A 24,431-nucleotide genomic window follows, 5' to 3' on the forward strand; every position below is an offset into this window, starting at 1 on the left:
AATGATTGCACAATGAGGAAAATTTCCAGAGACATAGAAATTAAACTTGGATAAGATAATGTTGAGGAAACCAAGAGAAAAGGAAGTTTAAAGGAAAGTAATCAATATTGTTAACTGCTATGAAGAGATTAAATAAGATAAGGCTTGACAAGTATCTACTGAATTTAGTAGCTGTGAATGACAATTCAAAGAGTACCTGGGGCCTGAACTTAATGAGTTGAAAAATGTGTTTGTTTCTCCCCTTGGGAAGTTTGGCTGTGGTAGAAAGAGAAGGGGTAGCCATGGGATAGTGTTATAGGAATGAGGGTTTCTACTATCATTATTGATTGCTCAATATTGGGTGAAAGAGGCTTGAGTAGGTTTAAATAGAAATGGGCCAGAAGTCAGTTCAGTTCAGTTCAGTTCAGTCGCTCACTCGTGTCCAACTTTTTGTGACCCCGTGGACTGCGGGACACCAATCCTCCCTGTCCATCACCAACTCCCAGAGTCCACTCAGTCCACTGAGTCAGTGATGCCATCCAGCCATCTCATCCTCTGTCGTCCCCTTCTCTTCCTGACTTCAATCTTTTGCAGCATCAGGGTCTTTTCAAATGAGTCAGTTCTTCGCATCAGGTGGGCAAAATATTGGAGTTTCAGCTTCAGCATCACTCCTTCCAGTGAATATTCAGGACTGATTTCCTTTAAGATGGACTGGTTGGATTAGCCAGAAGTGGAGAGTGCTTAATGGTAGGTGCCAGGCCCACAGCTCAAGAGTCTGGTCAAAAAATAGGCAGACAAGTTTTTACTTTTATTTTTATAATTTCTGTATTGTTAAATTTTCTTAGCATGTACAGTTGATATTGTCTCTGTATCAAAAAAAAAAAAAAAAAAAAGTGCCAAAAAAAGAAAGATCCTTATTTTTAAAAACAATTCTTCACCCCCTAGCTGCTGCCCTCTCCCTTCCTCAGGGCAAGCTGTCTGAAGAACAGTTTGTTCCTGATTGTATGCATCTATTCACAGGGTTTCCCTGGTGGCTCAGTTGGTAAAGAATCCACCTCCAGTATGGGAGACCTGGGTTCGATTCCTGGGTTGGGAAGATCCCCTGGAGAAGGGAACAGCTACTCACTTGAGTATTCTGGCCTGGAGAATTCCATGGACAGAGGAGCCTGGCGGGTTACAGTCCACAAGTTGCAAAGAGTCAGACACAGCTGAGCAACTTTCATGCATATGTATATTCACTTTCTACTCATCCTCCACGCCCTCCAGTCTAGCCTCCAGCCTCACTTCATCTAAATAGCATTTGTTGAGGTCTCTAATATGTTCTGTGTAATTAAATCAATGGGCATTTTCAGGGCTCTCTCAAATTCCTGGCTTTTTTATTTGCTCACTGGACATCTCCACAGGTATGTCTAAAACAGAGCTCACCTTTCTTCTCTCTGCCCCCAAACATTTCTCCTTTCCCCACTTTGAAGAGTACCTTCCACCATCCCCCATCCAAGCTCAGAAACCAAGTGACACCCAGATTCCTCCTCTCTCACATGCCCCAGGCCTCATCCATTACCAAATCCCTTTACTCCTATCCACCCCCACAGAGTCTCAAGTGTATCTTAATTTCAGTGCAATTTTTTAAAAGATTTTTTGACCATTTTTTAAGTCTTTATTCAATTCGTTACCATATCGCTTCTGTTTTATGTTTTGTTTTTTTGGCTGTGAGGCCTCTGGGGCCCCAGATCCCCAACCAACCAAGGATCGAACCCACACCACCAACATTAGAAGGTGAAGTCTCAACCACTGGACTGCTAAGGGAAGTCCCAATTCCAATACAATTTTGATGGTCTCCATCATGATCTTTCTGAAATGTCAATTAAACAATGTCACTGCTCTGCTAGCAGTCCTCCTTGGCTCCTGCTGCCCAGAGTCCCAGAGTAACCCCCTGGCATATTATTAATAGTATGAGTGGTAATGGTCCTTCAGGATCTTGAAGGCTCTGCCTGCTTCTGCAGCCTCATCTCTCTCTACCTCCCTGTCCCAACCCCACAGAAACTGGTAGCAGTTCCTTGAGTGAGTGGCCCAGTGCTGTCCTCCGGCATGGAGGATGACACCTGGACACACTGCAGTTGCAGTGTCCTCTCCCGCCTCATTCCTGGGACAACTCCTGCCCCTCATGACTTAACTCAGACTTCACTTGCTCAGAGATTCAGTAACTCACACAGGGACAGTATGAATGTTAATCTCTTGCAGCTTTGCTTTTCAAGACTCTTAAGGCATTTGAGTTAATATCTAATCCTAAAGGGTTTTATACAACAGGAAAGAAAGTGTGGCCTATAGGAAGCTACAACTACAGAAGTGGATTTGTTTCTTTAGTAACATGTGGGTGCTTTAAAATTTGTATAGTATTTATAAATGGTACCTTTTATTACTCATGGCATACCAAGGCAAAAATAAACTTTCTTAAATCTTAATTCTGTAAAGAATGCTGTTTATCCAGTTCAACAGACCCAACTCACTACCAGAATCTTTATCTAATACTTAGATCAATCCAGGTGTCTACATAACAAATTTTACAGGAGTCTTTAATTCAATGCAAGTCATGTTGAAAAAGACTGATCCAGCACTCTGTAATGAGAGTGATATAGTAAATCCGTCTTAGGAACGCATTATAACATCCACAAAACCCTACGTTTGATGATAGTACTGGAAGATATAATTTTCTCCAGGTGTTCTAACTATAAAACAGAGATAACAATGGTTATTTCACACAATTATTCAGATGATTAAGTAAAGAGAACTCACTGGAGATAAGTTGGGAGCATCAGAATAAGGTGTTTAAATTGACAATTGATGAGAAAAGAAAGAGTGAGTTGAGAGAGAAAAATAAAAAGCCCCAGCCTACTTTCCAAATGTTTCCCATTCATTTGTTCATTCAGCAACTATTTTCTGAGTGCCCAAGATCGGTTAATTACTGAGTTAGGCACTAGGGATGCAGGGATGAGCCAAAGAGACACAGAGAAAGCTTACAGTCATTTGAAGGAGGCATAGAAATATACATTTACCTGTAAACTATAATAAGTACTTTAAAGTTCCAGCTATTATGGGAGAACTTAATGAGGACCACATTCAGATTAAGTAAGGCGTTGTATGTAAAGCATTTAGCACAGTGTCTAACACACAGTAAGCACTTTAGTCAGGGAAAGCCTCACTAAGAAAGCAACAGTTAGGGACCTCCCTGGTGCTCCAGGGGTTGAGGCTTCGGCTTCCAATGCAGGAAGTGAGGGTTCGACCCCTGGTCAGGGAGCCAAGATCCCACATGCCTTGAAGACAAAAAAACCAAAACATAAAACAGAAGCAATACTGTAACAAATTCAATAAAGACTTTAAAAATGGTCCACATCAAAAAAACCTTTAAAAGAAAGAAAGAAAGAGACAACTATTTAGCCAGCAAAGGATTAGTTGGAGTTGGCTAGGTAGTGAACGGGGTGAAAAAGCACCGTCAGCTGAGGAACACATCCAAGAAGGCCCTGAGGCAGGACAGAGCCTGGGACGTTCCCAGAAACGAAAGGAGACCTGGATATTGAGAGGGTAACAGGAAGGAAGGCTAGGAGTCTCCAAATGGAGGAAATAGGCTGCAAGTGTCAGACGATTTTTCTCTCTCTCTTAAGCGGCTGGAGGAAACAAACTACAAGTGTCAGATTTTTTTCCCTTCTCGATACAAAATTAAGAGGAGGTTTCTCTTAAAATTCTGTGTTGCCATGACAACACCTGGTTCCACCTGAACTTAACTTTTCTCAAACCTTGAGCTAACCAATGCGTTTTTCTTACGGAAATGTTTTTCATTAAGCTATGTTAATCATCTATGTATTTACCCTGGACTCTGTCTTCAAGTTGGTTCCGCCTAAGACTCAGAACCAACTTGACAAACCAGTATGTTTTACACATACAGTTGCTTTCCTATGTTAATGAAACCATATATTTGCTTGGAAACCTGCCTTTCTTCACGATTCACGTTAATCGTTTTATGGCCCAGGATGATTCACCTTGTGTCGATGTTATCTCAAAATCCATGCTGTGGGTGAAGGGACCGGTGCCACTCTGAATTTCGAGAAATTTCCTTTCTCTAATTAGCAGACTGCTAGTAGCCAAAGCCTTTGACTGTGTGGATCACAAAAAACTGTGGAAAATTCTGAAAGAGATGGGAATACCAGATCACCTGACCTACCTTCTGAGAAATCTATATGCAGGTCAAGAAGCAACAGTTAGAACTGGACATGGAACAACAGACTGGTTCCAAATAGGAAAAGGAGTACATCAAGGCTGTATATTGTCACCCTGCTTATTTAACTTATATGCAGAGTACATCATGAGAAACGCTGGGCTGGAAGAAGCACAAGCTGGAATCAAGATTGCCAGGAGAAATATCAATAACCTCAGACATGCAGATGACACCACCCTTATGAAAAAGAACTAAAGAGCCTCTTGATGAAAGTGAAAGAGGAGAGTGAAAAAGTTGGCTTACAGCTCAACATTCAGAAAACGAAGATCATGGCATCCGGTCCCATCACTTCATGGCAAATAGAAGGGAAAACAGTGGAAACAGTGGCTGACTTTATTTTGGGGGGCTCCAAAATCACTGCGGATGGTGATTGCGGCCATGAAATTAAAAGACGCTTACTCCTTGGAAGGAAAGTTATGACCAACCTAGATAGCGTATTGAAAAGCAGAGATATTACTTTGTCAACAAAGGTCCATCTAGTCAAGGCTATGTTTTTTCCAGTAGTCATGTATGGATGTGAGAGTTGGACTATAAAGAAAGCTGAGGGCCGAAGAATTGATGCTTTTGAACTGTGGTGTTGGAGAAGACTCTTGAGAGTCCCTTGGACTGCAAGGAGATCCAACCAGTCCGTTCTAAAGGAGATCAGCCCTGGGTGTTCATTGGAAGGACTGATGTTGAAGCTGAAACAGCAATACTTTGGTCACCTGATTTGAAGAGCTGACTCATTTGAAAAGACCCTGATGCTGGGAAAGATTGAGGGCAGGAGTAGAAGGGGAGGACAGAGGATGAGATGGTTGGATGGCATCACCGACTCAATGGACATGGGCTTGGGTAAGCTCCGGAAGTTGATGGACAGGGAGGCCTGGCGTGTTGCGGCTCATGGGATCACAAAGAGTCAAACACGACTGAGTAACTGAACTGAGTAGCTATATAACATCCAGCTAAAGACTAGCAGGGGGGGCACTCTTTCTGCCCCCTTCTGATGTCTACGTCAGAAGCTTTCTTTCTTTTATACCTTTAATAAAACTTTATTACACAATAGCTATGAGTGATCAAGCCTCGTCACTGGCCCCGGATTGAATTTTTCTCTTCCAGAGGCCAAGAATCCTGGTATCTTTCATGGCTCAGCAATAACCTTTCAATAGCTAGAAAACAATAGTTGGGAAATAATAACACTTTCCGGGCTTCCCAGGTGCTCAGAGGTAAAGAATTCGTGGAGACTTGGGTTCAATCCCTGGGTCAGGAAGATACCCTGGATAAGGAAATGGCAACCCACTCCAGTATTCTTGCCTGGGAAATCCCATGGACAGAGGAGCCTGATGGGCTACAGTCCATGTGGTCGAAAAAGAGTCGGACTTGATTTAGCAACTGAACAAATAATACCACCTTCTACCCAGCCACCCAAGGTAGAAATCTCCCTTTCCCCCATGTGATTAAAATCACTTTAAGAACCACACAACAGGGACTTTCCTGGTAGTTCCAGGTTAAGATTCTACACTCCAAAAGCTGGGGCCCAGGGTTCAATCCCTGGTCAGGGAACTAGATCCCACATGCTGCAACCAAGCATCTACATTGTAAAAGAGCCCTTGTGCTTCAACTAAGACCAGAAGAAACCAAAATAAATAAACAAATATTAAAACACACACACACAATTCTAGATACTGTATCAAAATAGTAACAATGCAAATGGATTGCATCTACCTGAAAATTAGCCTGCAGTCTGTCTCCAACCTCCCCTCTCACAGTCACCCTTCTCCTGCTATGCACTCTCACCCATCTAGCATCTCACTTTGGTGCACTGTCCTGGGGATAACAATTCAAGAATACATTCTTTCTGAGGAAGAGTCCTATAATAGCAAATCAGAGAGAAATTCAGCAAGAAATATTAAACAAGGCAGCATTTTTATTGTCATCAAGGATACATATGGGCTTCTCTTGTGGCTCAGTTGGTAAAGAATCCGCCTGCAATGTGGGAGACCTGGGTTCAATCCCTCAGTCGGGAAAATCCCCTGGAGAAGGGCATGGCAACCCACTCCAGTATTCTTGCCTGAATAATGCCCATGGACAGAAGGAGCCTGGAGGGCTGCAGTCCATGGGGTGGCAAAGAGTCGGACATGACTGAGTGACTAAGCACAGCACACTTAGGCTATGTATAAATGCCAGGTTCAGAATTCAGTTTAAAATTCAAACGTGAAATGGCTATCCATTAAAAGGATACATATTAACAGCATTATTTGAGTTGAAAAATTACAGACTTTTTCTAATAGAAAGATTGATTTCCCTGACTGATTTTCCAATGAGGATTGACTTTACCAATTAGTTCATATGGCAAACATTTTCCAAAACTTAAGTGAGCTTAATCTGCAGCCCTAAGATTTTGACAAAAATATAAAGTACATATTCATTATATAATACACAAAAAATTATAAACCTTACAACTATTTATGAGAAAAAAATTTAATATCACTTTTAAGATGATAATAAACAACTTTTCAAAATTATTTTAAGGTTATTCTAGCAAAAAACAAAAATGTGAAGACAACTGGCTTACAAGATTAACTGAAGAGTATCTGCTAAGTGCATGGGGTATAGTGGTATGGAATAAGAAGTCCAAGGTGATTCCTAGATTTATAACCAGGAAATATAAATTTGAGACTAACCCAAAATTCATGTATGTTCACATACAGAATGGACAACAATGCAAATAACTGCTGATGAGGGAAATTAACTTTGTCTTGTGTGTTTGCACTTGTCTTGTATATTTGTAGTAATTTGCAATTATTGCCTTGCAAATTTATATTTGTAGTAACAAATGCATTTTAGTGTATCTGATTATACATTTATATATTTTCTCTTTGAATTCTACTTTAAAATAGTTATACATCTTATTGTTTGCCTCATTATATAATAAGTATAATAATAAAAAAAATTCATGTATGTTCATGGTTCATTAAGGTACCTCTTAAATATTTTCCATTATACTTCATTAATTTTTTTTTTCTGGCCACACCATGAGGTTTGTGGGATCTTAGTTCTCCAACCAGGGATCAAACTCTAGGCCCCCAGCAGTGAGAATACTAAGTCCTAACCACTGAACCACCAGGAATTCCCTACTTTATTAAATTTTGCAGGAGATGGTATACATGGTTTAGAGGTGAAAAACTTTCCCCTTCTTCCTTTCTGGCTAACCTAGTAATTAAATTGACATAAAGCAGATTAACAGGAGAGAAACAAATTTCACGCATAAGGGAGCCCCAAAGATATGAAACACAAAAATACTCAAGCAGTTGAGGCTTATACACCACCCTCAGCTAAGGAGAAGGGGGAAGGGTCTGGGGTTTCAAAAGGGAGGAAGACAATTCACAGTAAGATGAGAAGAGCAAGTGCATGGTAAGCAACTGCTTGCCATACCATGTAGTTAAGTCTCTCTGATAAAAAGTTATCTTTGGTATTAGCTCTTTTTCTGCCATCAATCTAAATTCTTTTAGGCAGTTAAAGGGAAAGTAAACAGCTCTTTCAGAGTCTGTTGGGCCTTATCAACTCAAAATAATTCACATGTCAAAGTGGTGTATTTTGGAGTCACATATTCTGCTCCTCCTCAATGGTGATATTGGAAATTTTGGAAATCTATGAAGGTCTTAAAATTTAACTTTCAAGAATATCTAAGGTCCACTATAGCTTACACATTCACATTAATTCTGACTTCTGTTTTATAAAGAGGTCTAAGTTGCAGTTTTTATGTAATATAAAAGTTAACCAGAGAGGGAGAAAAACAGTTTACCAGGAAATAAGGCACCCAGTTTTAAGTTAAAAATTAAAGGACTGGTTTGTGGTCCAAGATGCAGTTTGTTAACTGGATTTACCCTTTTACCTTAAAGAACTCTGACCCTACCTCATTCCCTACAAAAATCACCACCAACCACCACACAAAATATATGAAACAACAATTTTGAAGATACTGGAGATCCGCCAGTGAAGAACAGTGATCCCTGAGAGACTGGAAGCAATAAAGAGAGCTGTGCAATTAACTTCAGAGGGCTCCCAGGCTCCTGCACAGGGGAGGGAACTCAGGGGAAGCTGTTGGAGTCCCTGAGTTGAGGAAGTGCAGCTGAGAGTACGGGGAACTCAAGGTGGCTAATGTCTGCGGGACAGAGTGCTAGAGAGGAGAGACCTGTACAGAGAAAGAACTCTGGAGATCTGCGGAGGGTATTCAGAGCATTGTTTGGTGCCTTTGTGTGAAGAAACTATCCCAAAAATGCTGGGAAGAGAACTATTGAGAGAATGAGAGTAAAGAGCATTCAGTCTCACTGAAAGCTGGGAAGACAGCCTGTTCCCAACAGCTGATACTGGGAAACCTCATGATTCACAGGGCATGGGGTAGAGTATTCAACAGTCTTTCTTCAGTAATGGGAAATAATTAGCCCTTGACTAATGGTTCTTAGTGAGGGGAAATTGTGCTCCACTCCCCCAGGGAACAATGTCTATAACATCTCGAGGCGTTTTTGATTTGTAAGGACTAGGGGCAAGGTGCTACTAGCATTTAGTGGAGAGCCAAGGATGCTACTAAATATCTTGCAGTGACCAGGACAGCCCCCCTGACAACAAAGTATTACTTGGTCCAAAATGTCAATAGTGCTGAGGCCGAGAAACCTTGCTGTAGACTCAGCACTGCTCTTGTCCATTCTGCTGCTGCTGCTAAAGTCACTTCAGTCGTGTCCAACTCTGTGCGACCCCATAGACAGCAGCCCACCAGGCTCCCCCGTCCCTGGGATTCTCCAGGCAAAAACACTGGAGTGGGTTGCCATTTCCCTCTCCAATGCATGAAAGTGAAAAGCGAAAGTGAAGTCGCTCAGTCGTGTCCAACTCTTAGCGACCCCATGGACTGCAGCCCACCAAGGTCCTCCGTCCATGGGATTTTCCAGGCAAGAGTACTGGAGTGGGGTGCCATTGCCTTCTCCCTTGTCCTTCCTTAACAAACCTCAAAAGCAAGACTCAAAAGGATCGTACTGTTTCCAAGTAAATTAACTGCATCCCAGAGCAAAGCTCAAGCTTTATAGGAATACAAAAATGTGGTACTTGACAGGGTAAAATTCACAATGTCTGGTATTCAATTCTTCCTCATTTAACAAAGATTACCAGGCATGCAGAGGTGCAGGAAAAAAAGAGCCAATCAAAAACCTGTCAGAACTGACACAGACATAAGAAGTGGCATAAAATGACATTAAAAGTTATTATACCTAAATTCTATAAATTCAATAGGTTAAGCAGAGATATGGCAGATATAAAAAAAAGATCCAAATCAAATGTTTAGAGATAAAAGTTACAATCTCTTAGATGAAAAATACACTGGATGGGACTTAATAGCAGATTACATATTTCAGAAGAAAAGATTCATTAACTTGAAAGTATAGCAATATAAACTATCAAAAATGAAACAAAGATAAGAGAATTTTTAATGACACTCAAAAAGAAAAATACATCAGTGAACTGTAAGACCATGTTAAATGGCCTAATATCTAAGTACTTGGAGTCCTTAAAAGAAAGAGAATAGAGGAGAGAACTGAAAATATAGCTGAAGCAATAACAGCCAAAAATTTTCCAGATTTGATGAAAACTATTAATCCACAGATCTAAGAATCCCAATGAATCCCCAAATACCAGAAATACTAAAAATACATCAAGGCACATCATAACCAATTTTTTTTTTTTAAGACAAGAAGAAAATCTTAGATGCATCCAGAGAAAAAAGACATCTCATATATAGACAAAAATAAGGATGATATCAGATCTCTCATTGGGAATAATGCAAGCAATGCTCAATATTATGTGGCCGTCTGGATGGGAGGGGAGTTTGGGAAAGAATGTATACATGTATATGTATGACTGAGTCCCTTCAATGTCCACCTGAAACTATCAAAACATTGTTAATAAGCTATGTGAGTGCTGCTTGCTCATCATGTCCAACTCTTTGTGACTCCGTGGACTGTAGCCTGCCAGGCTCCTCTGTCCATGGGATTCTCCAAACAAGAATTCTGGAGTGGGTTGCCATTTCCTTCTCCAGGGGATCTTCCCAACCCAGGGATCAAACCCACAACTCCTGAGTCTCCTGCAATGGCAGGCAGATTCTTTATCCAATACAAAATAAAAAGTTTTGTTTGCTTTTTTAAAGAAATAATGCAAGTGAGAATATAGTAGAGCAGTACCTTAAAAATACTAGGGGGAAGAAAACTGTCAGTACAGAATTGTATACTCAGCAAAAATTTTTCAAAAGTAACAGCAAAATAAAGACATATTCAAACACATGAAAGCTGAAAGAATTCATTACCAAAGAACCCACTAGAAGACCCCCACACTACACACATAGATACATAGTTCAAGAATATAAAGGAAGTACTCAAGCTGGATCTTCACAAATGAATGAAGAACCCTGGAAAGGACAACTACATGGGTAAATGAATAAGATTTTTTTCTTACTATTTAAATTCTTTGAAAGACAAATGGCTGCCTAAACAAAATAGTAGCAATGTAATGTGAGGGTTTTTAATACTTTAAAATGTAGAATGTGTGATAAAAAGAGCATAAATGTCATGAGAGAAGAAACAACACTATTGTAAGGCTCTTACAGTAGGAATGGTCCTGCATCTATCAAAGAAACTGAATGTATAGTTGAAAACCCTCCCACAAAGTAAACTCCATGCCCAGGAGGCTTCACTAGTGAATTATACCCAACATTTTTGAAAAAAAAAAGCCAATTCTACACAAGCTCTTTCAGAAAAGTGGAAAGGGTAATACTTCCCAACTCATTCTATAAAGCCAGCATCATTCTAATATCACATCTAGAAAAAGATACTACAAGAAAACAAGGTTAGTTTTACATTCAAAAATCAATCAGGGTAGACTTCCCTGGTGGTCCAGTAGCTAAGAATGCCCCTGCCAATGCAGAGACACAGGTTCCATCCCTGGATCCCTAGTCTGGGAAGATCTCACATGCCATGGGGCAACTAAGCCCCCTTGCCACAACTACTGAAGCCTGTGCACTCTAAGGCCTCCACGCTGCAACTGCTGAAGCCCAAGTGCCGAGAGCCTGTGTTCTGCAACAAGATAAGCCACTGAGATGAGAAACTCGCACATACCACAACAAAGACCCAACGCAGACAAAAATTAATTAATTCACAATAATAAACAAATTTAGAAAGAAAAAACACACGATCATCTTAATAGATGCAGAAAAAGCATTTGATTAAATCCAACATCCATTCCTAATAAAAACTCCGCACATGAGGAACTTTAGGTAGGATTTCTACAACAAACACATAGCTAACATCATCTTTAATGGTTAAAGACTGAATACTTTCCCCCTAAGATCAGCAACAAGACAAGCATATCTGCTTTCATCACTACTATTCAACATTGTAGTGGAAGTCCTAGACAGTGCAATAAAGAAAAAAAAAAAATAGAGCTGTCCAGATAGTAAAAGATGAAGTAAAACTCAGATAACATGATCATATTTGTAAAAAAATCTAAGGAATCTATTAAAAACTTACTAGAACTAGTAAATGAATTTAAAGTTTACAGATATAAGATCAATATATTAAAAAGTAAGTGTATTTCTCTATACAAGCAATGAACAATCAGGGATTGAAATTTTAAATGTTCTTAATAGCATCAATATATATAAACTTCCTAAAGATAAATATGAAAAAAGATGTATAAAACCTGCACTACAAATTGCAGCTGAGGGAAATTACAGAAGATTTAAATAAATGAAGAAAAATAACTTGTTCATAAGAAAACTTGTTTAAAGATATAATTTGTTCATAAGAAGACTCAATTTGCTAAGATATCAATTCAAAACCCCAGAGGTTTTTCGTAGATATTGACACAATGATTCTAAAATTTATATGGAAATGCAAAATATCTAGAATAGCCAAAACAACATTGATAAAGAACAAAGTTGAAAATAATTTCAAGACTAGTCACAACACTTCAGGAATCAAGACGGTATGATGCTAGTGTTAAGAAAGGTAACTAGATCAAAGGTACAGAATAGAGAATCCAGACCAATACACAAAAGTGGATAACCAAAGAATTCCCTGGCAGTCCACTGGTTAGCATTCCATGCGTTTACTGTAGAGGGCAAGGGTATAATCCCTGGTCAGGGAACTAAGATTCCATAAGTCTTCTGGTGTGGCAAAAAAAAAAAAAATCAATTTTTTGATCCAGGAGCAAGGACAACTGAATTGAGAAAAGAATGCATTTATTCATATAAAGACTTGTGCTCAGAGCAGTTTTATTTGTAATAGAGAAACACTGGAAACTACCTAAATGGTCATTGACAAGTGAATGGGAAAATTGTGGTACATCCAGACAATGAAATACTAATCAATAAAAAGGAATGAATTATTGATACAAGCAACATGGATGAATCTCAAAAAAAAGAGTATATACTATATGATTCTATTTAAAACTTGAGAAAATGCAAACTAAAGTGACAGCAGATCGGTGTTCACTTAGAGGGTAGGAGGAAGAGTTTACAAAGGACATGAGGAGGAAACTTGTGGGTGCGAGATAGGTTCATTATCTTGATTGCAGTGATGGTTCCATAGCTGTATGTGTTCATACATGTTAAGTCTCTTCAGTCATGTCAGACTCTTGTGTGACCCTATGGACCATAGCCTGCCAGGCTCCTCTGCCCATAGGATTCCCTAGGCAAAAATACTGAAGTGGGTTGCCATACTCTCCTCCAAGGGATCTTCCCAACCAGGGATTGAACCCATGTCTCTTATGTCTCCTGCATCAGCAGGTGGGTTCTTTACCACTAGGGCCACCTGGGAAGCCCTCATAGGTGTGTATGTGTATCAAAATTTACCAACTTGTATACTTTAAATACATGGGGTTTATTATATGTCCCCATTTAACCTCAATAAAGCTGTTTACAATATTAAAGGAGAATGGTGAAAATACTATTAAGTTTCATACAGTTGGCTTATTTTGTTATAGTTCTATCAAAAACAAGGAAGAAAATTTAGTCTTTATATAAGCCACACAAACACCAAAGAAAAACTTTTCCATATCCACAGGCTACCAATTCTATTGCTAGATTGTCACCTTCCCCATCTCCCTCCAAACTTGGCCAGATATTTCGTATGTGTTGTCAACATGAATACCTCGGAAAAATATCTGGTGAAGGCTCTAGGTCAGAGTGTGGGTGACTGGGCCAAATACATTGCTGCTATCTGATATATGCAGAAGTTATATTGAGTATAACTGACCTAGGAGAGCTGTTGGTACCTTTACAATCTCAGCAGAGCTGGAGTCTATTTAGGGGTTTTGATGGATTCTAACTACATGTAATATATATATATATATATATATATATATATATATATATATATATACACTTTTAAGTTATCTGTATAAACTATCTTCTTATTTATTAAGAGAAGTCATCTTGATTTATGGATTTGATTTATAATGTGCCACTATCTGCACACACGATGTGGAAAGACAACAGGATACTTTGGGCTCTTGCTGCCAAAGAAGTATCGAAGCAATTTGTGTGAGTTAGTAAAAGAAGTACTACAATTAACAGGACAATTTGGCACCATCCATGCCCTGAGGAAACTGGAGTACTCTATTGGAAAGGAGACAACTTAGGCAGTCTGCTAAAATTACAGAACATCAACAGCCACCCCTTATGCCAAATCATCTTCAGTTTGAGTCATTCTTGCATGCTTTATTTCTCAAATTCCGTCTGTCTCAGAATGGTATACCTTACCCCCAGTTAATATTGTGGATTTAAAATACTGGGCATTCTTTCCTACTGACAAACTGATGGAGAAGTTCACATAATCATGGAAAACTGTTGTTGTTGTTAAGTCACTCAGTCATGTCCAACTCTTTTGTGACCCCATGGACTGTAGCCCACCTGGCTCCTCTGACCATGGAATTTCCCAGGCAAGAATACTGGAGTGGGTTGCCATTTCCTTCAGGGGATCTTCACAACCCAGGGATTGAACCCTAGTCTCCTGCATTGGCAGGTGGATTCTTTATCACTGAGCCACCTGAGAAGCCCCAATCAAGCAAAATATCTGATTTTTATATAAAGATATTTTAAATAAAAATACTAATTGCTCACCAAAAAAATAGACTGAGGATCTCTGAACTTAGACCCAAACCCAAAGCCAAGTTTGTTTATCTCTGATAAATCTCTCTTGATGATTCCTCCGGTCCCACCTTTACTGTGTGAGTAGTTACAGAGCTGTGTTGGCAGAAAAACTTTGTGTACGGATGTTCTGGGGGTAAGCAATTCTAGTAACCCTTAAGACTTAAAACTAAGACTGTGGTATATTGGTGAATATTTAATAAAGTAAGAAAGGAAAGCCCTCAGTTGCAGTATCTGAATGAATACTCCCTGTCAGTCAGTTTTAAGCTACCACTGTGATGTGACCAAATGCAATGTTTGGAAGGGGTGCCTAGTGTTCCCACCATACAAATGTGACAGAGATAACCTCAAGAGAACATACAACAGCAAAGTGTATTAAAAATAATTAAGCAGGTTTTTTACATTCTAAAAGAACTAATAATTTATTACAGAGCTAAACGATTGTTGGTATTTCATTATATTCCTAAAGAAATATTTTTTTAAGTTTCATACACCAGAATTAGAACAGCACTTATAATTGCTTGTGGCTATGAAAAGGCAGTCAACTTCCACTTAAAACCGTAATCAGTGATGAAATATACTTCAAGAACATAAACAGTTTTTAGTATCTAATACTGTCACCAGCGAAGCCCACGGACAATTCCCAGAAAATAAAATCTGGGTAGGAAAATAAAATCTAACCTTTTTCCTTTGTGCTTAGTCTAGTTTCAGTTGCTCACAGGATGCCCATGTGCAGAGATTTTACACCAGGCCTTTCAGACCAGAGTTCCTAGTGCAAAAAGGCTGTGCCCCCACACCTCAGCTCCAGGAACCATATTCAGAAGCACTGCAAGCAATATTGCAATTCAAGATAGCTATCAGGCCCAGGGCAGGTATGCTGCCCCTCCCTACATTGCCTTCTGAAAGCTTGAGCCGCAAAAGTGGGGGCAGGTGCTTGCCAAGAACCCACCCCCTCCCTGCTGACAAGAACCCTATGAAGCAGCCAGGCCAAAGGCCTATGAGGAAGACCCAAGTACTTTAGAGCTGGAGCTCACATCTCTTCATTTTTTGATTTCCTTTGATTCTGAACCAGACTTGATCTCCTACTGGCTCCAAGATACCAGGCAGAAGAACCTTTATTGGGGACTGACTCAGGGGTGTTGTAACAATACCTTCATTTTTAAAATACAACTTATTAACTGTAAGTTTATATAACTTACATTTTAAATAATGGAAGTGTTTAAGAATTGGCTAGCCAAATTCTTACCATTTTAAAGAGTCTGTACAAGCCCCGTTTCAACACATTACTAGCCTGGGGTCATTTTCTTTGTGAGCAGGATACAAGGTAACCTCAAATAACTTCTAACTTAAGTGACTCCTACTAAAAGAGAAGGTCCTGGTGACAAGTAAAACTTGATATATTCTTTTTAATACAACAATGAAGAAATAAGAGGACAGATACAGTTTAAAAGTATATAGTGTTACAGGGCTTCCCCCTTGGCTTAGCAGGTAAAGAATCCACCTGTAATACAGGGGACACAGGAGACCCAGCAGGATTCCTTGGTCAAGAAGATCCCCTGGAGGAGGAAATGGCAACCCACTCCAGTATTCTTGCCTGGAAAATTTCATGGACAGAGGGGCCTGGCAGGCTATAGTCTTCAGGGGTCACAAAGAGTCAGAGATAAGACTGAGTCACTAAGCACAAACCCACCCACGGTGTTAGGTGGTGCACTGGACTTTGAGCTCAGTTATGTCTCCAGAGCTAAGAGATGACTGCATCCTTCAGGTGTTGCTACAATTTCTATTTTTGAAAAAGTCAGACTTAAAGACTTTTATAGTTCTACTCCCTTAAAGATGTGTGTGCAGGGGTGTGTGTGGGTGTGTGTGTGTGTGTGTTTGGGGGGGTGGTCTCCAAGAAAAATATTCTATTCCTACAATCTTCTGTGTGCGTTCCTACCCGCCTGAGGGCTTAAGTCAGCTGCCAGCAGTGCAGTGCTAAGTCTCTTCAGTCGTGTAACTCTTTTGCACCCCCATGGACTGTCGCCCACCAGGCTCCTCTGTCCATGGGATTCTTTCTCCAGGTAAGAATACTGGAGTGGGTTGCCTAGCCCTCCTTCATGGAACCTGCGTCTCTTACGTTTCCTGCATTGGCAGGCAGGTTCTTTACCACTAGCGCCACCAGCGGCGGGAAGGAGAACTATTAGGAAACAGCACAGAATTTTCCCCGGTGGCTCAGATGGTAAAGCGTCTGCCTACAATGCGGGAGAGACCTGGGTTCGATTCCTGGGTCAGGAAGATCCTCTGGAAAAGGAAATGGCACCCCACTTCAGTACTCTTGCTGGAAAATCCCATGGACGGAGGAGCATGATAAGGTACAGTCCATGGGGTGGCAAAGAGTCGGACACGACTGAAGTGACTTAGCAGCAGCCGCAGCAGCAGCAAGAGATGGGGAAAAGACCAGCGAATCCTCACCAGCTTAGGTGCCGGGGCTGGGGGGCTGAGCCATAGTCGCGGACCCGCACTTCTGGCTTCCTCGCCCTCCCCAGGCCGCGCGGCCGCTGTTGCCGCTCTCCCCTCGGTCCAGTGGCCTTCACAAGTTTTAAAAGTTTCCCCAGAAAAGGTTCAGGCGCGGGAGGACAACTAAAGGCCTTAACCGACACTGCGCTTGCCTTCACGCCCCTCCCTCCCACTGCCCCTCCGAGACACGTGACACCTCCCACCGGCGCGCCAGGCCCCGCCCTCACAGCGCCTCAGTTAAAGAGGAAGAGCAGGCGGGTGGGTAGCTGCGTGTGCGAGTCAGCTTTTACCTCAGCTGGCGCGAGCCAGCTCCCTTACTTCTGGAAGCCATGCTGAGGAGCTGCACCGCAGGACTTCGCTCGATCTGGGCTCTGCGCGGCCGGCGGGAAGGCGCCCCCCGGCTATCGATGGATCTGCAACCCGCGCGGGTGAGTCCAGGTAGCCGGGCAGCGAAAATGGGCAGAAAGGCAGGACTTTTTCGTCAGGAACTAGCCTGTGATAAAGGGGTATGCTGCTGCTACTGGTGCTAAGTCGCTTCAGTCGTGTCCGACTCTGTGTGACCCCATAGACAGCAGCCCACTAGGCTCCTCTATCCCTGGGATTCTCCAGGCAGGAACACTGGAGTGGGTTGCCATATCCTTCTCCAATGCATGAAAAGTGAAAAGTGAAAGTGAAGTCGCTCAGTCGTGCCCAACTCTTAGCGACCTCATGGACTGCAGCCTACCAGGCTCCTCCATCCATGGGATTTTCCAGGCAAGAGTACTGGAGTGGGTTGCCATTGCCTTCTCCGGATAAGGGGTAATGTTCAGCTGTTTATCCCTTTCCTCAGCCAACTGACCTCAGAATGAAAGCTAACATTAGCTCCAAAAGATATCAGTATTAACAAGGTCACCGGATCTTTCAGTCTTGAGAGTCAATCCATAAGAAACTGGACAGGAGGGTGACACGGTTTTGAGGCAGTGTGCAGGATGCTTGAATCGCATCTGCAAGTCAAAGTATACCACTACTACTAATAAAGAAGGGTTATGACTTAAGCAAGGTCACGTGCTTAAGAAAACACATGGTAGAGTTGGAATCTGAACCTAAGCAGTCTGGCAAATAACCATTACCTTATACCCTCAGGAGGATCAGTTTCCTCAAGTTTAACACTTGTTACAAGATTTACATGAGATAAGGCAAGTATGTAACAGCAGTGTCTGGCGTTAGTATTAAATATTGTTGTTGTGAAGTCGCTAAGTCCTGTCTGACTCTTGTGACCCCATGGACTGTAGCCCGCCAGGCTCCTCTGGCCATGGGGTTTCCCAGGCAAGAATACTGGAGTGAGTTGCCATTTCCTTCTCCAGATCTTCCTGATCCAGGGATGTCGCCTGCATCTCCTGCATTGGCTTCTTTACCCCTGGGCCACCAGGGATGCCCTAAATAACTCTGGCCTGTTGGAGAACTCTTTCCTCCTCTACGTACCCTTAGTACTCTCCCATTGTTTTTGTTGTTCAGTCACTGTCATATCTGACTCTTTGGGACTCCATGGACTGTAGCACAGCAGGCTTCCTTGTCCTTCACAATCTCCTTAGGTTTGCTCAGACTCATGTCCATTGAGTTGATGATGCCATCCAACCATCTTATACTCTGTTGCCCCCTCCTCCTCCTGAATCTTTCCTAGGATCAGGGTCTTTTCCAATGACTTGACTCTTGCATCAGGTGGCCAAAGTATTGGAGCTTCAGCTTCAGCATCAGTCCTTCCGATGACTATTCAGGGTTAATTTCCTTTAGTATTGACTGGTTTAATCTCCTTGCTGACCAAGAGACTCTCAATAAATAAATATTGCCTGTTCTTATATCCCTATCTTTTGATTCATTGATATATTCAATTAATATTAATCAAGCACTAACAATATGCCAGACATCAGTTTCTAATGCTGTAAAGACAAATAAGAAACAACGCTTTCAGAGAGCTCAAGTCTAATTTGGGAGAAAGGAATGAAAGTGCAAAATTTTTAAATAAATGTACTAAGGGAAGTACTAAGGGTTCATAGAGGAGGGAACAACTCTGTTTTGAGCATGAACTAAAAGCTGTTGTACCTTGTTTTTATTTTTTTTTTTCAACTTAGGCATTTAGGCATTAATATCATAAGTCATTCCCATGTTACAATTTGAAAACACCAATACTAAGAGAACAGAGCACTGGATTCAGATAAATTATCTTTTAGTTATCTTCAAGTTATCTTTAAGCACTTGAAAACTTTAAAAACAGGTGCAGGTAGGGGAGAGGAGACTCAGCAGGCTTCCTGAAAGGACAAAGACAAGAACAATATCATTTCACTTTAGTATAGCAATCCAAGATTTCTTTATCTACTAGAAAAAATAAGATTTTCTTTCTTATCATTTTCTACTCAGCAATTAATACAAATATTTGCTGCCTCTCGCCAGCTATATCTAAGGAATATGTAAAAATAATAGTTTATAAGGATACTGACTTAATTCTAGATAATTAAATTAAATTGTACTGCTTAAATTGCCCTCTCTGAAGGAGATCAGTTAGGTGAAAATAATCATTTTAGACCCTTATAGGACACGCACAAATGGATTCCATTTGTGATAGTTAAAACCATTTTAACATCTCTGAAAATGTTAAGAATTTTGAAACAGTTGCTATACAGTACTTAGTATTAAGCAGTCTACTTGAATTGAATAATGAAATAATGTTCACTTTGGAAGATTCAAGGTAACTAATAATAATTTACAATAAAATTAGCTTCCCCAATTATTTTAATATTAAAAATAATAAAGACAATTAACTTAATATTAGTTATTGCAGAGCACATGCTTCTCATTGCAGTGGCTTCTTTTGTTGTGAAGCACAGGCTCTAGTGTGTGTAGGCTTCAGTCATTGCAGCACACAGGCTCAGTAGTTGTGGCTCCCAGGCTCTAGCATGGGCTTAGTAGTTGTGATGCACTGGCTTAGTTGCGTCGCAGCATGTGGGATCTTTCTGGACCAGGGATCAAACCCATGTCCCCTGCATTGACAGGCAGATTCTTATCCACTGTACCACCAGGGAAGTCCAAGGCTGATACTTTTAATAGAAATATTAATTAGTATTGTAATGGAATTCTAATGGTATTAGCTGTAGGGAATAAGTAATAATTGATGAAATGAGGATGTTTTATTGATATTTATTTCCCCAATTACTTAATTTTTCACTAGAAGTCTAAAAATTTGGGGTTGGGTATACAGAAGAGCATTAAGTATGGGCCATTTATAAGAGCAAAGACATCAAAAGAGTATTTTGAAGTTATAGGCTCATTCCCAGGCTTGTGCAGAACATGCTTCTCTTTTCAACGTTGGGTTAAAAAATATCTACAAGACTGTGGTTGGGAGCCTCCAAATAGGGCTATTCAATAGTCATGTTTCCTTCTTCTGGGCCTTTTGCCTTCTGCCAGTTCTTCTCAATTTTCTAGAGACAGGAAATGATACTTCATTCCACTTATCACCATCTTAAGGCATTCAGGATTATCTTGAATAAGTGGTTCAGTTTGTACTGTTTTACTTAAATTCTTTGTTATAAGTGGAAACCTGCCTTTGACAAGAAAAAGTGAAAGTCACTCAGTCGTGTCCAACACTTTGCAACCCCATGGACTGTACAGTCCATGGAAATCTCCAGGCCAGAATACTGGAATGGGTAGCCTATCCCTTCTCCAGCAGATCTTCCTGACCCAGGAATCGAACTGGGGTCTCCTGCATTGCAGGCGGATCTTTACCAGCTGAGCTACCAGGGAAGCCCATAACAAGGATGTCAGCCATAAATGGCTGCCGATTAGGTTCACCATATTTTAACCACCAGACTGTGTGCTGTGTGCTTAGTCACTCAGTTGTGTCTGACTATTTGTGACCCCATGGACTGTTACCCGCCAGGCTCCTCTGTCCATGGAATTCTCCAGGCAAGAATACTGGAGTGGGTTGCCATGCCCTTCTCCAGGGGATCTTCCCAACACAGGGATCAAACCCAGGCCTCCAGCATTGCAGGTGGATTCTTTACTGTTTGAGCCACCAGGGAAGCCTGATCCTCTGCTCTCACAGTCAGAGTGTCCTGGTTGAGGAGATGTGTAACTCGCTTGGCATCAAGTTGCAGACATTCATCAGTTTTATACAGTTCAATAAAATGCTGATGAATAAAGTCATCTGCTATTTCTTTCAATTTGGGACAGTCTAGACACTCTGCTAGCACACTTAAACTGAGACAGTTTGAAGCATCAGCTTGTTCTTCCAAAAAATCAACACACAAACTTCCCTGGGGTCCAGTGGTTAAGAATCTGCCTGCTAATGCAGGGGACATGGGTTTGATCCCTGCTCAGGGATGATTCCACATGCCATGGGATAATTGAGCCCATGCTCTGGAGTCTGCAGGCTACAAGTTCTGAACCCACATGCCACAGCTATTGAAGCCCAAGCACCCTGGAGCCCATGCTGTGCAACAAGAGAAGCCATCGCAATGAGAAGCCCTGCTTACCTCAACTAAAGAGTAGCCCCCACTAGCTGCAACTAGAGAAAGCCCACATGTAGCAACAAAGACCCAGCACAGCCAAGAAAAGAAATCAAATTTTCTTCACAGGTTCAGTCTGGTACTAGTTTGCTGCATCTAACAAAGACTGAACATTGTTGCTATTCACAGAAATTCTCATGGTATAAGCAAATTCCACAAGTTATTTGATAATGTCAGATGCAGCAGCTTTGAGTTCTATTTCAAAGGTCTGTGATTCAAGCATGTGAGTTGTGAGCATAAAGTTTTAAAAAATGACTGGCTGCACCAAGGACAACATGATGAGGTACCTTTCGTTCCTGGACCATAAGAATCACATCACACAATGTTTTCTTTGTATTTATGTAGCTTGTCAACAAGGTTCTGCAGTCAGTTTCTCCCAGCATGATTGCAAGTTGACCCTGGGTATAAATCCCTGGGTAGACTGTAGATTCAACTATAGTTGGGTAGTGAATTTAAATCACTATTTCTGAATGTTATTCATGATACTGATGAAGCCAGCCAATTTGGCAAATTTCTTCTCACTGGGGCCTCTGTTTACCAAATACTGAGGCTGAGAGAATGCTGCTGCAATGCCCTGCTCCCCAACAGGCAAGCAAGCCAATGTGGTAGGACATGGCCCAACCACCCACTCAAGCTCTCCAGAGACAACAACACAGGCTTTACAGCATTTCCCTTAGAACCAGAGCCCAGCCAACTTACTTTTAAAGAATAAAGAGTACAGATCCGTTATTAATCCTGTGTCATCACTAACTCAGTGGACATGAACTTGAGCAAACTCCAGGAGATATGGAGGACAGAGGAGCCTGGCATGCTGCAGTCCATGAGGTCATACAGTCAGACGTGACTTAGGGACTGAACCATACCACCATCTTACACACTGGAAAAGAAAAATGTCCTGTGCTAATCTCCCAACAAAGATAGATTCATTTCTTTATATGTTGGTGTCTGGTAGTCTATGTTGGGAATATTTAACAATATTTATGGGCTTTGTAACAGTAGTATTTACAGGCTTTACAAATCATGCCTCTTTTGGTCCAGTAACTTAATCTTAAAAGGAGATACATTAAAAAGTTGTAACTTAAGCCCCACTTGAAACACACATAATCCAACATCTAGCAAGACCTTTCCCCTTTTCAGGGCAACAAAAAGTAGTGATTATCCCTAACATTTATCCCTCATGCACAGAGTCTGTGCTGTGAATTTATAGGTACCTTTGCTTCTAAGTATCACTTAGTTCTCATCTCCTTGAACTGAAACTTTCATTATTTTTATTTCCCACAATATCATAGTGTTCATCTGTGGTCCCAAACTCAACATTCCCCAAACTAAAATTAATGGTTCCATTCCTACTTTCCATCTCCTGACATTCACACAAACATTAACAAAAACCTCCTCTTTCTTTTCCTTCTGTCCACTCCAGTCTTCAAACCACAAGTCAGGAATTATCCAATTCTGACCAACCTAGATAGCATATTCAAAAGCAGAGACATTACTTTGCCAACAAAGGTTCGTCTAGTCAAGGCTATGGTTTTTCCTGTGGTCATGTATGGATGTGAGAGTTGGACTGTGAAGAAGGCTGAGCGCCGAAGAATTGATGCTTTTGAACTGTGGTGTTGGAGAAGACTCTTGAGAGTCCCTTGGACTGCAAGGAGATCCAACCAGTCCTTTCTAAAGGAGATCAGCCCTGGGATTTCTTTGGAAGGAATGATGCTAAAGCTGAAACTCCAGTACTTTGGCCACCTCATGCGAAGAGTTGACTCATTGGAAAAGACTCTGATGCTGGGAGGGATTGGGGGCAGGAGGTGAAGGGAAAGACAGAGGATGAGATGGCTGGATGGCATCACTGACTCGATGGACCTGAGTTTGAGTGAACTCTGGGAGTTGGTGATGGACAGGGAGGCCTGGCTTGTGCTGCGATTCATGGGGTCGCAAAGAGTCAGACACGACTGAGCGAGTGATCTGACTGATTTCTACTTTCCCTTCTCCCATGATCAGTCAGTCTCTACAACCCTTGGTCCCAATATCCTAGATATCTCTTAAATCTTTTTCATTCCTTTCTACCTAGTTCAGCTTCTGACCATATTTCTCCTGAATCTCTGCAACAGTCTTTTAACTGGTTTCCTTACCATTGCTTCTCACCTTACAATTTATCCTTTACATCAGAGGGAGCTTTCTAAAACCTCAGTTCATGCTACTGCTTTGCTTAAAACTCCCTAAGGCACTCCATAATGGAAAAAAAGTACTTTGCTACTCAATTGGCTTGTATTCTTCATGATTCTTTACAGACTTCTTTTCTTTAAATAGCTTCATCCTAGGCAATAACACTTATGAAATCAGTGTGATGCACTATTTATGTCCTTTTATAATATTAATTTTAAAATACACGCCTTATTGTTGTATTGTTGTACCTAAAATTGTCTTTCCTATTGACCTTTTGAAACATTAACCTAGAAGATGAAATCTAAGCTTTCGTTAAAGCCAAAGAGCCACTATAGTGTCACCCCTCTTCTGTTGTGCCATCCCCATCTTGCTACTGTTCTCTTTGTACCTTTCAGCCATAAAGACTGAAATCCTAGCATTTCCCCATATTTCTCTGCCTTTGCTTGGAGCAGCCTGCCTGTTGTTTCTTTAGTGAACTTTTCATCCTTTAGAAACCACCTATATCAGTTCTCATCTTTTTGAAGTTTTACCTAAAAGTCACTTCTTCTGCATCTGTATCTACTTCTGTTGTAGCATTTTTCACACTCAAGGCTACAAGCACTTGAGGAGCGGATCTAAGTCTTCTTTCTTTATGTTACCTGTACCTGGCCCAGAACCAGAGCATATAGTAGGACTCAAAAAAGTTTGTTGCAGGACTTCCCTGGCAGTCCAGTGGCTAAGATTCCACACTTCCACTGCAGGGGACGTAGGTTCCATCCCTGGTCGGGGAACTAAGATCCCACATGCCATACAGTGTGGCCCTAAAAAAGGGGGGAAAAAAGCT

At 41.1% G+C, this 24,431-nt stretch overlaps 1 protein-coding gene across 2 annotated transcripts in view; it reads left to right on the top strand.

Annotated features, from left to right (window-relative positions):
- The first annotated feature begins 17,132 nt into the window (after positions 1 to 17,132).
- Positions 17,133 to 24,431, top strand: part of THEM4 (thioesterase superfamily member 4) — a 49,367-nt gene continuing 42,068 nt past the window's right edge. The window contains exon 1 of one of the 2 annotated variants that reach the window (XM_070785663.1): positions 17,133 to 17,338. In XM_070785663.1, coding sequence (XP_070641764.1) covers positions 17,240 to 17,338 — 99 coding nt within the window. In that variant the 5' untranslated portion in view covers positions 17,133 to 17,239. The remainder of the gene's footprint in view (positions 17,339 to 24,431) is intronic. The other variant, XM_019955437.2, reaches the window with a different exon arrangement.

The sequence above is a fragment of the Bos indicus genome, chromosome 3 (assembly GCF_029378745.1).
Source record: "Bos indicus isolate NIAB-ARS_2022 breed Sahiwal x Tharparkar chromosome 3, NIAB-ARS_B.indTharparkar_mat_pri_1.0, whole genome shotgun sequence".
NCBI lineage: Eukaryota > Metazoa > Chordata > Mammalia > Artiodactyla > Bovidae > Bos > Bos indicus.